The 14,102-nt window shown below is 40.4% G+C and overlaps 1 protein-coding gene across 5 annotated transcripts in view; it reads left to right on the forward strand.

The window, feature by feature from the left end:
* Positions 1 to 14,102, forward strand: part of NRXN3 (neurexin 3) — a 993,270-nt gene that overhangs the window by 90,836 nt on the left and 888,332 nt on the right. Inside the window, exon 5 of one of the 5 annotated variants that reach the window (XM_080594088.1) lies at positions 1,963 to 2,112. The exons of the other annotated variants lie outside the window; for them this stretch is intronic. Within the exon in view, the coding sequence (XP_080450214.1) occupies positions 1,963 to 2,112 (150 nt within the window). The remainder of the gene's footprint in view (positions 1 to 1,962; positions 2,113 to 14,102) is intronic. 5 annotated transcript variants of the gene reach the window in all.

Here is a 14,102-nt window from a genome sequence, read left to right on the forward strand (position 1 = left end):
GCCCAGTGATTGCTACTCCCTTCATACCCGAATTTTGGGGAGCACGATGCCATGTTAAACACTTTCTCTTTGTATGAGGCCTTGCCTTCTTCTAACAAGTTTGTATTGCTGAATTCTCTGTGATGGGGTGCATCATGTAATTAATATTGTTTGTTCTGTTTTGAAGTTGAAAAAATATTCCACTAATTTATTTCACAGCTTTTCTACTCTATCCAAAGTTGGGGGGCAGAGGATAACATGTAAGTTGTACTCAGAGCTATCTTCTTAGCAAGCAGTGAACATGAACTTAATAATCACATATACACACCATAAAAAAATTGAGAACCTAAAGCTGTAAGCACACCACACAAAATGTTACTGTGACTCAACACAGCTGCCAATAATTGAGTTGGCTGATGTATGCCTTAGTGTGATTTAAGGGTCAGTGTAGATCAGGGCAAGTCTTGTACGGCGTGATGTTAGCTCGTGTTGCTCCCTTCTTTTCTCAGGTGGCATTTATGCTGCAGGACTAAGCAGAAAGTCTTTTTGACGGAAAACTCCCATTTGAGCCTGTACAAATGAGGATTATAACATATAGCCTACAATTAATTTATATGCGCGGAAACAATTTATTGTGTCATTAAGTGAAAATATTGTTTCAGTTCCCAGCTATGTGTAATTTCTAGCTCTACTTATAACAAGGGATTTCATTAGAGAACCATCGCTCTTTGTGAAAAAAGCTGTGTAATTTTGAACCCACACGTGGCCTTCAGCTCACAGAAAAGGTGGTACCAGATACCATAGTGATCATACCTAGAAGATTCATGTTTTTGGGGCATTCTTGTAGTTTTTAGCAAAAACTGTCAGCCACTCTGTCTCATGCCATGTATGTAGCCAAAGGATATGATGTATGTGATTTCATAAAACCTCTTCACAAGCTATAGCAGTCTGTGACCTTGCATTCATCAATTGGAACAAGTCTTTCATTAATTGCTTCCACCATAGTGAATAGGCTTCTTCTGCATCTATTCTTTTAAAATTTTTATTTATTTATTTATTTATTTATTTATATAAGTGCCTGGAAAGCTGAAGAAGATGAAGTGCAGGTATTTTGGGGTAATGGCTGGAGCAGTCAGATAGGAGAAATGCATCAATGCACCACTTTTATTTTAACCTGAACTAAATATATATATACTGTTTGTGTTTTTATTAGGTGTACAAAACTGGTCATAAGGATGAAGTAAATGTATGATGATCAGGAAGGACTTTTATTTTGTTTGTCATGAACTGCTGAATGCAGCTTCTCTTCTGGAGAGGAACTGACAATTAAGGAACAATTATATTGAGCTTATTTCCCTAACACTCCCCAACAAGACAATGATACCAAAGGAGATTATAAATATCCAGCTCTCTTTTGCTATTGAACTGGAAGTAATGTGTAGTCATGTTCTTCCATATCATTTGTTCTCTTGACAGCTTTTGTTAAGGAAATGATAATTTGCATTTTTGCTACCATTCACCATTCTCTATATATGTAGTGATTTTTGGTTTACCACCACTCTTGTTTTGGATCTTGCTTCTACTGAGGTTGGTGCCTCCAAAGGAAATTGGCCGTATTCCAGATAGGACCCTCCTCTTTTCACTGGCATTCTCTCAGGAATGAATTTCACCTAATCAATGAAGTCCTGAGTCTTCTCAAAGGCAATAGCAACATTTCCATTGAATTTAGAGGGCCAAGATTCACCCAAAATCTCAAAAGTCCCCAATGTCCCTTCTGACACGAAGAATGACAGTGAAGCGTAGCTGGTTTCGGGGTGTGCACCACACACCTCTGTAGCGTTGGTGCAGCTTTCAGGTTCTCCTCTAAGGCACTGGGTCCTTCCCGCCATCAGTAACTGTGTTCAGGATGAATAACTGCACAGCTGCACACTGATTTTCAACATGAAGCAGTTTTTCCCCCCTATTTTTTTTTTCCACTCTCAGAGGGAAATGAAAAAGCACTCACCTGTTTCATGGACGGGACATTTTTTGAGGCACGATGCACAGACCAGAGGTTAATGGCAAATTCCCTGTGTAGTTCTCAGCACTGGAAGATCAGATTATCTCTCTTGGCCCTAACTACTCTTAACCCAAGTAAGTCTTTCAAGTCTTGTAATGTTCAGCATTGCTCTCAGTGAGCTGTGTGAGGTTGTTTTTTCTTTGAATTGTTCAATAATATTGACCAGGAGGTAATGGCACAGAAAAAGCGAAATCACATTTGTGGACTTGGACAGAAGGAAAGGACTGGACTTTACTGATCTGGAAAATACTTTCAAGTTCTTCTTTGCGAGTAATACCATTAGGATTTCGGAGCCATGTGAGTAAGTTCATCTGAGTGTCCAAGGGTTTATGCAAATGTTCAGGAGAAACATCAGTAACAAATTAAATCATTTGTGCTCTCTAAATATCTAATTATACAAGGGGAAAAACAACACTACATTCATCTTGCCAGCCTTGGCAGTGGTTCTTAAGCTCTGGTTTGCCCTTTAAAATATCTTAATATTTGGGTTTTAAATTTGTTGTATGTTTTTGGTTTCTATACTTAGAGTCCTTTCTTTAATACTTTCAAAGTGGGTGGTTTTGGGTTTATTTTTCTCTTCAAAATAAAAATTCCTGCATTCTGATAAGGATAGCTACTTTCAGTTTTAAGTTAGCTTTTAGTCACTGCTTAAGAAAAAAAGCATTTTATTTTATGGTTAGAGAATACCCAGTCCGTAAAACCTCTTTGACAGAATGAAGGCCTCTTAAATGTAGACTTCATTTTTCTGGAATCGTTTTTTTGTTAGCAAACCTTTGCTACTGGTTTCATGTTTTACTTAGGAAAAAACCCACTATTTTAAAGTAATTCTTCTAGCTGTAATTAGAGATGATTAATAGTGGATGAATTTCATATTGGGGGATGCTTCAACAGGACATTCATCCTATTTCTTTGTATTCCAGAACTGATGACAATTGAGGACTTCGGTGAACAAAATCACTAAAATATTGAATACTAGCTAACAGAAAGGAATAGATAGATGTCTCAGACATTTTTTTTTTACACCTCTCCATAATAGATTTATGAAGGCAGACAAATGTGACACTAAATAGGACGTTTCTGGTAAATTATTTTTTGTTTGGGCATATGGGCATATTTGTGTTTACAAACAATGTGTATGCATAAAATATTTAATAATGCGTTAAGTATTTTGTAGTTTATAGGTAATTTATTTTTTCTTACAGGCTTTCTTGCTGCCTTATTTCAAGCCTGTGTCTTTCTAACGTGTGAATAAATAGCTGATTCTTGATTGGCTTTCATTTTTATGAAGAAGAATGATTCCCGGGAGAGTTAAAGGCATTGTGGCTGTGTTGTGTGTAAACAGGAGCTAAAATATTGTCCTCTCGTGCTGTGGTGCGGTCTTCTCTTTTTGATGGGGATCAGGTTTCACTCTGCCCCAAGAGGCTATTTAATTGATATCATTGAAAGGCTTTTTTTTTTTTTTTCTCTTTTTCTCTCTCCCCCTCTTTTTAAAATTGGAAGCATTCAGCGGTGTGTAGAGATGCAGAGGCAGCGAAACAGGCCATGTGCTCGGTAAAAGCCAGACTAATAGTGCTTTTGATGGACGTCTGATTTTTAAAGTGCTGTATCTTTCATTAAAATTTACATGTAAAGTAAGGGCAAGCACAGTGACAAGAAAGCTAATGCAAGTTGCACATCTTGACATAATAACAATCACAAGAAACTGGAGATCCCAGATGGCAGCTTGGCCTTTGCCATCCTTTTAATAAGCTACTAACTGCTAATTATTGCACTCTTATGGGCAAGTTAATTTACTGTTGACTCTTAAAGAGACATTGTGCCTTTTCCTGGCATTTCGTTTTTGCAGTGGGAGAGTGGCTTTTCCCTGCAGACTGGAGTCCTTCCAACGGGCAGTAACAAAGAGGCAAAGAAGCAGAGAGGGAAATGGAACATAATAAGCGGTTTTCTTTGATAATAGCAGAATGTAGGTTTGTGGGTTTTCCAGGGTATGGGTTTAGAACTGAAAGGGACACCAGCATGTGTATCAGATCCAGGGTTTAGATTTTGTATTTAAAAGAAAGTCATTACTTCAGAGTTAGTATTATCATTCAAATTAAAATAAAAAGGAAAGTCTTTTCCTGAAATAAATGAGGCATGAGATTCTGAAAATGAAATAAACTGGAAATAGAAAATAAAAATTACAGGTTCATTTCTGTTGCCAGAGATGATTTGAAGGTAAAATTTAAACTCACAATTCTAAAAGATAAATAGTCTGCTGAATTTTAGAAAAAAATATTTGTTTTAACATTACTTACCTGGTTGTCATAATTCAGGGAAGGAGTTTATCTGTAAAACATGTATTTTTTTTTTTTAAAACGATCTTTTTCTTCTTCCAGTTGAAAGGGACATTTGATAATGAGTCCAGTCAGGGAGAAGTTTTGGTCTAAGAACCTATTTAGGAATAAAGGAACAGCTGCAGTTTAAATGGACTCTAATTCTCACAGTTAATGCTGTTTTGTGAATGCATGATTCTCTGTGATAACATTTGGGAGGAGTGATGGTAGGTAATAGCTTATTTCCTGGGCTTTATGGTAATGCAGCAAAATGGTGATAATGTCATCGGGAGCAGAAATAGACCCCTGTCACACACATCAGACGTCCCTGCAAAAATACGAAACCCACTGGAAGAGGGGAATTTCCCGTTTAAAGGCTCATCGTGGCCTTTTGTGCTCTACAGCGATAACATTACGGTACAGTTCAGAAAATATGTACCGTGTAAGCAGGATCTTAAATATTAGAAGTAAGCGCTTAGAAACAGCAGTGTTATTTGCAGTGCATTACTAGATAGTAAATATTTTGACTAGACATTAGTGGATAACACGCCATACAAACGGTTGTAAAACTATTACTGTGAAGAATGTCATGCTTTCTCAAGCCATCTGATATAACTCACACAGTTATCTTCTGTTTCAGTTATTAAGTCATGTCTAATGGTGTGTGATTTCCGCCACATCTAACAACAACAACAACAATTGCTATTCTGTTTTTGACTCCGTTGCACCCTTGCCAAGTGCTGATGCATCTGTGACACCCAGCACCTCTCGTTTGTTTGGCCATGCTCACCTCTTCCATGGAGCTAGAGCTCCTTCTCATGCTTGCTTTCATTGCCACGTTTGCTTCAAAAGCCTTGGTAATTCCAAGTGTACGTATCCAAATAGAGATCGGTACAGACAGGCTATGAAATAAGGGAAGATAATAGAAAATACCACCACAGAGACCAAACAATCCAGCACTTGCAAGTTGTAGTGTATTCATTTGTTTTCAAAGCCATTTTGTTTGGAAGTTTATGCTACAGACAGTTTATCCTGCAGGTTGATTTGCTTATGGTAGTGTGTTCCCTGAACAGCCAGTGAACCCCATGGATATTAAAGGTGTTTTGCACCCAGGAATGTGTTGTGTACATGCAAGGACAAAGTCCCCAATTTTCGTTAGTAGGGTTTTCTGCGAGATGCTGGTCTCATCCTATATATGCTTTATATACCCAGAGGTTTGATGTAAGGGTATCAGGAGCCGTATTCTTCACTGCACTGCAAGACTTTTATTGTGGTATAACTGATATTGAAGCAGGGGAATTGCTCTGATGTAAAAGCAATAGTACAGGGAAGAGTCTGGCTCTGAGGCTGTTCTGACAATAACCTGAGGGATTATGGATCATTCTTGCTAAATGATGGCCTTATTTTTGCTCTTGTTAAAGTCAAAGACTGCAAAGCATTTAATAGAAATGGCCCTCTACCAGCACTGCTGTGTGGGGAAAGGCTTCAAGCAGAACTGGTACTTTGAGAATTTGTGTACACAGTTGTCACCATTAAAAAAGTCAGCAGCATTTGCCAAGCAGTACCACACTGTGGTGCCTGAGATATCGCTTTCTCTCCTTCGGTAGAGCAAGAAGAATGTATGTAGTATATGTAGGTAAGTGTTTACGATTCGATTCTGTCAATTGCATGCCTTTTAATAGAGCTTTTCTCTCAAATCACAGTTTGATTTGGGAGCTGCTTATAGGTCAGATTATTTCTAAAGCAAAATAAGGCTCCTTTTAATTGATCAAATTCTTTTTACTGAAGACTCTAAAAACATATCAGTATTTGTTCTAAAATCATACAGCTCTGTGATTGTTACTTGTTGGTGGTGGTAACAACAATGTATAATTTGAATGTTAAAATAATTGTATTTTAAAACGAGCTGTAGTCTTATTAGGTACAGCGGAATTGTATTAATCTAGCGTTATAAAGCACACACCTTTATTGCCCCTAATTACTGGTGTATTAATAATGACCAGGTTGATGATGAATGTGCTGATCACCAGCTGGGATCAGACAATTACAGCTGATTATGTAAAGAGTTAGTTGCTATAAGCCTTGAAATATTAAAACTTGGCTAGAATAAATATCACTGAAGAACCTTTGTCTTTTACGTGTGTATTCAGCTGCCAGTTCTCTGAGCAATTCTTGGTTCACCCGGTAATGTCGGGAATCAAACTGTGAACAGTTATTTTCTAGCCCTGTGAATGTTGATAAAAGGATCTTGCATAGCTGTTGGTTTGTCCTGTGAGGGGAGAGCACGCTGCTGCATCACGGCACAGGGATTACAGGCTCTCTCACTCAGCTCTGCATTAAAGATGTTGCAGCTTTTATAAAACCCAGGGCAGCACCTCGCATCGCTGTGCATTTGCGTTTCCCAGCTCTGACAAAGGGCACACATATCCCGTGTGCCAGTGCCTTGCAGGACTGACCAACTGCGTCATCCAAATAACACATTTATCTGACCATTTCCAGCTACACATACTCACTTGGGAATGGTCTTACTCCAAAGAGAGTCTCAACCAAGTCTGTAGGCAAGTTGCTCTCTCTGTTTTTTGTCTCTTAGGGTATGATTTTTTTCTTAATTTTCCCCCAGAATTTGTTTAGTTCCTAAATACCCATTGACTTCCTTTTCCTCTGTTGCTGAATTGCTGAAGAGACTGATCCCTTTAGCTACTAGACTCCTGGAATACTTTCATAAAGAGCACGTGCTGGCACTGGTCATCTGCAGTTTGAACAGAATATCATTTTTACCAAAATGTGACAGACTGTGGAAAAATTCTTTTTCTAAAGTTGGAAAAATCAGAAAGTACAAATCGTGAGGCTGTCTTTAAAAACAACTTCAAGTACGTAAGGTACTCAATTCCGTACTTAGCATTTCAATTTCTCAATTTTTTCTTACTAGATATCACCGGAGGCATCATTAGTAATTTTTCTTTTGTGTGTTTTTGTACTTTATTTGTTCTATCTATTGACTCCATCTTTAATACAGATATATTTTAAGAGAAATCTGTGGACACTTCATTTCCTGCTGTGCTGCACTGTATGTCCATAATAGAGTGAATACATTATGTGGTAGATGCACTTATTGTATTGTCAGCCAGAAGTATGACTTCTATTAGTGGCAGTTCCCTTTTACTTTCCAAAAACTGATTTCTTTTTTTTTTTTGGTGGTGGTGGTGGGGTAGATAATATCTGATTTTCTTTCTCTTTGTCTCCTAAGGTAGTTCTATTTAAACCAGTGTATTTTTTTTTTACTAATTTTCTCTTTCAGGTGTTTGCTAACAGTCTGCTGGGTTAAACTTTGTGCTATTCCATCAGGCAAGTTTGGTAAATGTTGATCAGTGCATGAAATCAGTTCTTAAATGGTTGCAAAATTGCCTTCCTTCAGACTGTTTTGATCACAAGGGCTTTCAAGTGTCAAAGTCATTTGGAGAACTAGATAGATAAAATGCATGAGCACTAAGCTTTTTCCAGGATAGAATAAATAAATGTGTTTTCTACTGTGCGCTCTGCCTTTGATAGTGATTTGTTAAAAGGGAAAAAAGAAAGGCAATCATATTAAATATTTACAAGAGTGATTTAGTTGTGTAATCGTGTGCTATGCATCCCTGTTTAATAGTGAAATCAGCTACTGCTGAAGTAAATGCCATTAAACTGGTAGCGCTATGAAGGTCACTGCCTATACAATGTCAAAGCAATTTATAGAGAATAATGATTTTTGTCGGCTTTCCAATGTACCGACCTCCCTCCTTTTCGTCTCCTTTTCCAAAAATAACCAAAAAGAAATTTATTTCAGGACTCGCTTTCTCTCTGACTCTTCTCCCATCTGACTGATTTGGGAGCTTGAAACCTCCTTACAAGTTTTCCTATTGATGTGCTCAGTGGATAGGCACTGATTCCCTTCTTTCCGGCCCTGAGCTCGTTACAGCTCTATTTGTTGGGATTTCCGGTGGGTCATTTCTCAGCAGTTCGTTTTAAGAGATGCTGAGTTATCACTGCCTCTTTTTTGAGCAGCTGGTTTTCTCTCTTATGCCATTTCCAGCCATGTCTGTCTGTAATTCTCCTGAAAAATACTTTCTTGTGAGCTCACTATTTGTCAGCAGCAGCGCACGCACTGCGCTTTGACATCCCACCAACCTACTGTCCTGAGAAGCGTCTCTGAGTGCTTAGAGTACATTCCTAAACAGCATCGTGCTTAAAGGAGGGGCCTCTGAAGTGAGAGGTGGGTGCTTTGCTCCCAACTGGCTTCCCCGTGAATTGTCATGGCCTTTGTGCCTCTGCCTGGCAGTGGTGGAGTGAGGACAAAAGCCCTTCATTGCTGCTCAAGGAGGCTGCCGCATTGACACTTACAAAGTGCCCTGGAAAAAATACACAATGAGTACAAACATTATCATTCAGCTTCATATCCATCCAGTAAGAAGGTTAATTATTTGTTTTCCTTGTTTTACAGTTGAATAAGCAGAAGCACAAAGAGATGGAGTGAGCTGGAGGAGAACAGGCAATAAATGCCAGAGTTCTCTTGTCCATTCCCGTTTCTGTAACCAGCGGAGCAGTGTATCTTATAAACCACTGAATAACTTGCTTGTTCTACCAAGGACTGTGCCAATTAGATTCTACTTGTTAAAGCAATTCTCTAAGAAGATTAAAACTGTATTTATCTGTTGATAAACATGTACACAACCGTATAAATAGCAATCATATTTTACAAAGGGAACAACACATATTCTCCGTGACAAAAATCAACAGGATTAAAAAAAGCCATAATGCAGAGGTGCCATCAGTGTACTGCTTAAAGGGTGTGCTGGAAAGTACATATGAGTGCACAGAGGCAGTGTGGGTTTCTCCTCAAAGGCATGAATTTGAAGGACAAGTGGAAAAAAAGAGGGTACTTTAAGTAGTCAAGGATTGGAAATGTTTTTCCTCAGTTATAAGGAAGAAGAAGGGAAGTATGGTATCTGCAGTGGGAAGAAGGGACAAATGGAATGGGCAGGATGTTCCCCTGCCAAGGGAAGGGCAGGAGGAACATATGAACACCTGTTCCAGAGGACCAAAAGAGATGGGTTGGGAGGAGTGTCCCAGGTAAAGCAGTGGCAGAGGAACCTGCCGTGAACACTGGTCTTCTGGACCGAATGAGGTGGGAAGATAGTCCTATGCCTTATTTTTTGCTGAATTTTAGGCAGATAGGCAGCTTATTTAGGTTCTTTGATTTTTGTAGCATTTTATTACACAATGCATACAGGAGAAGACTAAATCCTTGATTTACTGGCTTGGCTTTTCTCCGCCTTCTCCTCCAGCCCCATTAATGGGCCTTTCATCTGTTAGTGAAAGAGGCTAGTTCAGCAGGGTGTCTGGAATAGATGTGTATGTGCATGGCTAATTCAGGCCCCATGATTTCCTTTAGTCTGTTTTATCTGGTTCTTTGTCTCTTTGTATGCAAGTCTATGATTAGCATTGAGTTCTTCCCAGAATGCTGGCAATTATCTCACAGGTGGAAGGATTAAGAAAGAGCAGTGAGAATTACACTGGGATTAAATATGAGTGCCTTTGGAGTGTGTTTGTGGATGTGCTTTTTTTTTTCCTCTCTATGAGCAAAGAGAAAGAAGAGAGACTCCAGCTCAGCCTTCAGGTCTCTCTAGGGAAGAAAGTAATACCCCTGAATATGGAAAAGTAGCATCTCAGCTTGGGAGGAGGTCATGCTGAGATAGGAAAGGTAATGTTAAGGCACTAGATTTAGAGTCCTCAGTTCAATTCTTGGTTGCTCTGGTTTTGCTTCAGGCTGTTTTGATTGCCCACAGTGAAGCTCAGCTTGTCCACATGTGAAATGGAGGCAATGATGCTTTCCTGTCTTATGTTGCGTCAAACCAAATTAATTAGTCTGTAAGTGTGCTGGGCTTTGGGGTAGAAAGTACAAAAGAATAGAATAGGGTGTGATTCTTGTGACCCATGCTGTAGGTGCACATTCAGCAGTGGTGTCAGATGTTGCTGGTGGTGGGTTATTCCTGGCCGTCTATTCCATCTTTGTGCAATAAATGGGAACAACACAGTGCTGGTACAAACAAGGGTCTCAGCCCTCTTTTGGGATGAGAAGAGGAACTGCTCCTTGGGACAGGCAGGCCAAGTGTCTCAGACTCCAGAGGAACAGCACAGTTTGCATGCTGGGCCATGCTGTACCTCATTTGCAGAGTGGCCTGTGCTTGTATGGGGCCTGGCAGATGTCACCATTGATGGGAGTGTGGACTTGGGGCTGCAGCCCTGGGCAGAGACTGTAATTCACCTTCAGCCCTGGTCTTCAGCTCTCCTGTCTCCAGTACATCTTGAATTTGCAGTGTGAGAGGTTGTGGCTTAGTGCAGAGAAACCAAGTAGAATCCTAGAATCACAGAATATCCCAAGTTGGAAGGGACCCACAAGGATCGAGTCCAACTCACAGCTCCACAAAGGACCACCCAAAACATCAGACCATGTGTATGAATGGGAGCATTGTCCATCCAGCTGTGAGCTTCTTGAGCAGGCTCAATGCTGTGACCACTGCCCTGGGGAGCCTCTCCCAGTGCCCGACCACCCTCTGGGTGCAGAACCTTTCCCTCACACCCAGCCTGACCCTCCCCTGTCCCAGCTCCATGCCGTTCCCTCAGGTCCTGTCGCTGTCCCCAGAGAGCAGAGCTCAGCGCCTGCCCCTCCGCTCCCCTCGTGAGGGAGCTGCAGGCCGCCATGAGGCCTCCCCTCGGCCTGCTCTGCTCTGGGCTGAGCAAACCAAGGGGCCTCAGCCACACCTCATACATCTTGCCCTCCAGACCCTTCACCATCTTTGTAGCCCTCCTTTGGACACTCTCTAGCAGTTTTCTATCTTTCTAATACTGTGGTGCCCCAAACTGCGCACAGTGCTCGAGGTGAGGCCACACCAGAGTAGAGCAGAGCGGGACAATCCCTACCCTCACCCGGCTGGCAGTGCTGGGCCTGATGCACCCCAGGGTGCAGTTGGCCCTCCTGGCTGCCAGGGCACGCTGCTGGCTCGTGTTCAGCTGATGTCGACCAGAACCCCCAGATCCGTTTCCATGGGATTGTGCACTATTGAGTCCACACAATGAATTTGGACTATTGAGTCCACACAATGAATTTGGATGGAGTTATTGCATGAGCATTCCCACGTGCTTTTTGGAGCTCTTCTGCTATTTGTTCCGTACTCCTTCACATAAATTAGTTAACTGTAAATCTTTTCCTCTGATAATGTAGATCTATTGGCTTTGATTGGAGTGTGTTTGGCTGATTGTGCATCTTGGGGATGGGAACAGAGAGTTCCCAGAGCTTTGGTTATGTAGAATATGAATTGTGGAAGTTATAAATAACAATTTTCCAGGAGGATTTCAATATCCTTATACTATTGTTCCATGATGATTGCCTCAGCCTCTGTTCTCTTTCCAGCTGGTGATCATTATTTTCCGTTTTATTTTTGATTCTGAATTTATTCTTAGTACATCAGGTTGTTTTCCTTGTTTGTGTTGATGGATAGTTGTGATTCAAAAATCTATTTTCTTCCGAGTATATTTTTGTCAGAATAACCCTCAGTATCTTCCCATCTCAAATACCTATGCCAAACACTTTTTATAGTGTTTGCTTACGTTACCCTGCTTGAGTGGATTGCCTCACAGCTCCAACGCACACACACCTTGAATTTGACATGCTTTGACTTTCCATCGCCAATAACGCAGCTCTGGGTCCCTCTGCACCCCGATCTAGGGCATTGTTGCCATTTCACTGCCAGGCCTCAGTAGGCTGGCACACTTCACTCCAGCACCGAGAACTTGGTGGCACAGCTAAGCTCGAAACAAGACACATTGGTAATGCTGTGAATAGGAGGTATTGTGTAGTCACTCAGAGCGTTAAGTATTTCCCACTTAATGGAAGAAGATAGTGAAGAGCCAAGCAAAATTTTCTTGTATAGCATTTTCTTAGTCTTTCACAGGCAAATTATATTAATAAAAAAGTTCCTGCTGCAGATGAAACGCTGGCTTGCCAAGGAACAGGGATATTAACTTTCATCGTACATGGAGGTTTCACTTTGTTAACAGACTGCTTTAGAGGAAGGGATGAAACACTGGAAGAACAAGACTGATTCAAGAGTCTCTCATTACAAGATTATGTGTCCTTTTACTGAGCTGCCTATTTATTACATGGCAAGGCTCTAGTTACAGGTCAGTGATTGCCTGGGTTCAGGTGTTTACCTGGTGGCTTCTGGGATGCCACATAAACAGCTGTAAATAGAGCCAGTTATTCAATCCACTCATAAAGAGGTTAGATTGTCAGTCTCCAGGCTTCCCGGGTACAATGTCGGAGCCAAAACAGGCAGCAAGCTGTCCTGCCAGCTGACAGAGCTCTCTGCTGGTGTTATTACTGCTGCTGCAAGAAAGATTTAGAAATATTAATATGAATTTTCAACAGGGGTAAAACAAAAGGGGCTGGGGAGAGTTGGCACAGCAGGGATGAGGCAGGGAGGTTCAGAGTCTCCTTTTTAATCCACTCAGGATACCCCTTACTGTCAGGTGTTGGCATTGCAGGCTGCTCAGGGAGGGAAAGTGCCGATTCCTCTTGCTCTGTTGCGGGACCGTAGGTGTTCATACTCCTCCCTTTCCAACCCCTTTTGCCTACCTTGCTGGCATTACTTCAAAGCATGAGCTTGCAAAGCATAAGTCCACCTCTCCTATTATATTTTCTGGTGTGTGAAACCCTGAAGCCCCCAAGATCTCTTCATGCCGTATAGGATGATGTGGAAGGGGACAGACCCTGCTCAGAAGAGCTCATGCTGTTGATGTTAGTTGTGATGCCAAATATTAGTATAAGACATAGAGGCATTTCTGAAGAGAAGCAATAAAATAGGTCAGGTATTTAGGTAAAAAATCTTGCAAAATGATAGCAAAAATAGACATACATACAAGAATGAAATATATAAAAATTAGCCAAATCCACAGGCCCAGCAGTCTGTTGTTCTGTGAGGCAGCCAAACCTTTCTGGGTTTGTCTAATAGTTGTGATTGCTTGTTTGCATGCCTCAACTATATTATCAACAGTGTACCCATTATAACATAACCTCTGGTCCTCATCTGCTCTTGTTTCTTCTGGTTCTGCATATTATGCTGAGGAGAATAAAAAGCTCTGGCAGCTTTAAAACAGTTAGATTCTGAATACAGCTAAATTGTAATCCCTCCCCTAACACTTCCATGAATTAACTTTCAAACAATTTCTTAAAAGCCTTATCAGCCTCTAATAAAATAATGGAAGCAATATTAAGAAAAATGAATCTATAACTATACAGGGTAACAGAACCATGAACAATAATCAGCGGCATTTAATAAACAAAATTCATAGCTGGCATTTGATTACTTTTGGACTGAGTTACAAAATTAATGGATGAAAGCAAGACAGTGGTTGTGATATATCTAGACTTCAATGAGTTATTTGACAAAAAGCCCTATATAATCTTGCTTGGAAAAGAAAAAACAATTAAAATTTGGCTTTCACGTGAAGTGTTTTCTAAAATAAATTAGCAATACAAAATGCAACAGCATTTTTATGAACTGGGAAGGCTAGACAAATTGGAAGTTACTCTCATTTCTGTCTAGTGCTTTTCTTGGTGATTACAAAAAGGGGAAGAAATGACATATTAATGAAATGTGTAGATTTGACTAGAATGAGAAGAATTGCAATCATCAGTGTGGATAGAAAACAGCATA

Source organism: Anser brachyrhynchus (assembly GCF_964034855.1).
Source record: "Anser brachyrhynchus genome assembly, chromosome: 5".
Classification (NCBI taxonomy): Eukaryota; Metazoa; Chordata; class Aves; order Anseriformes; family Anatidae; genus Anser; species Anser brachyrhynchus.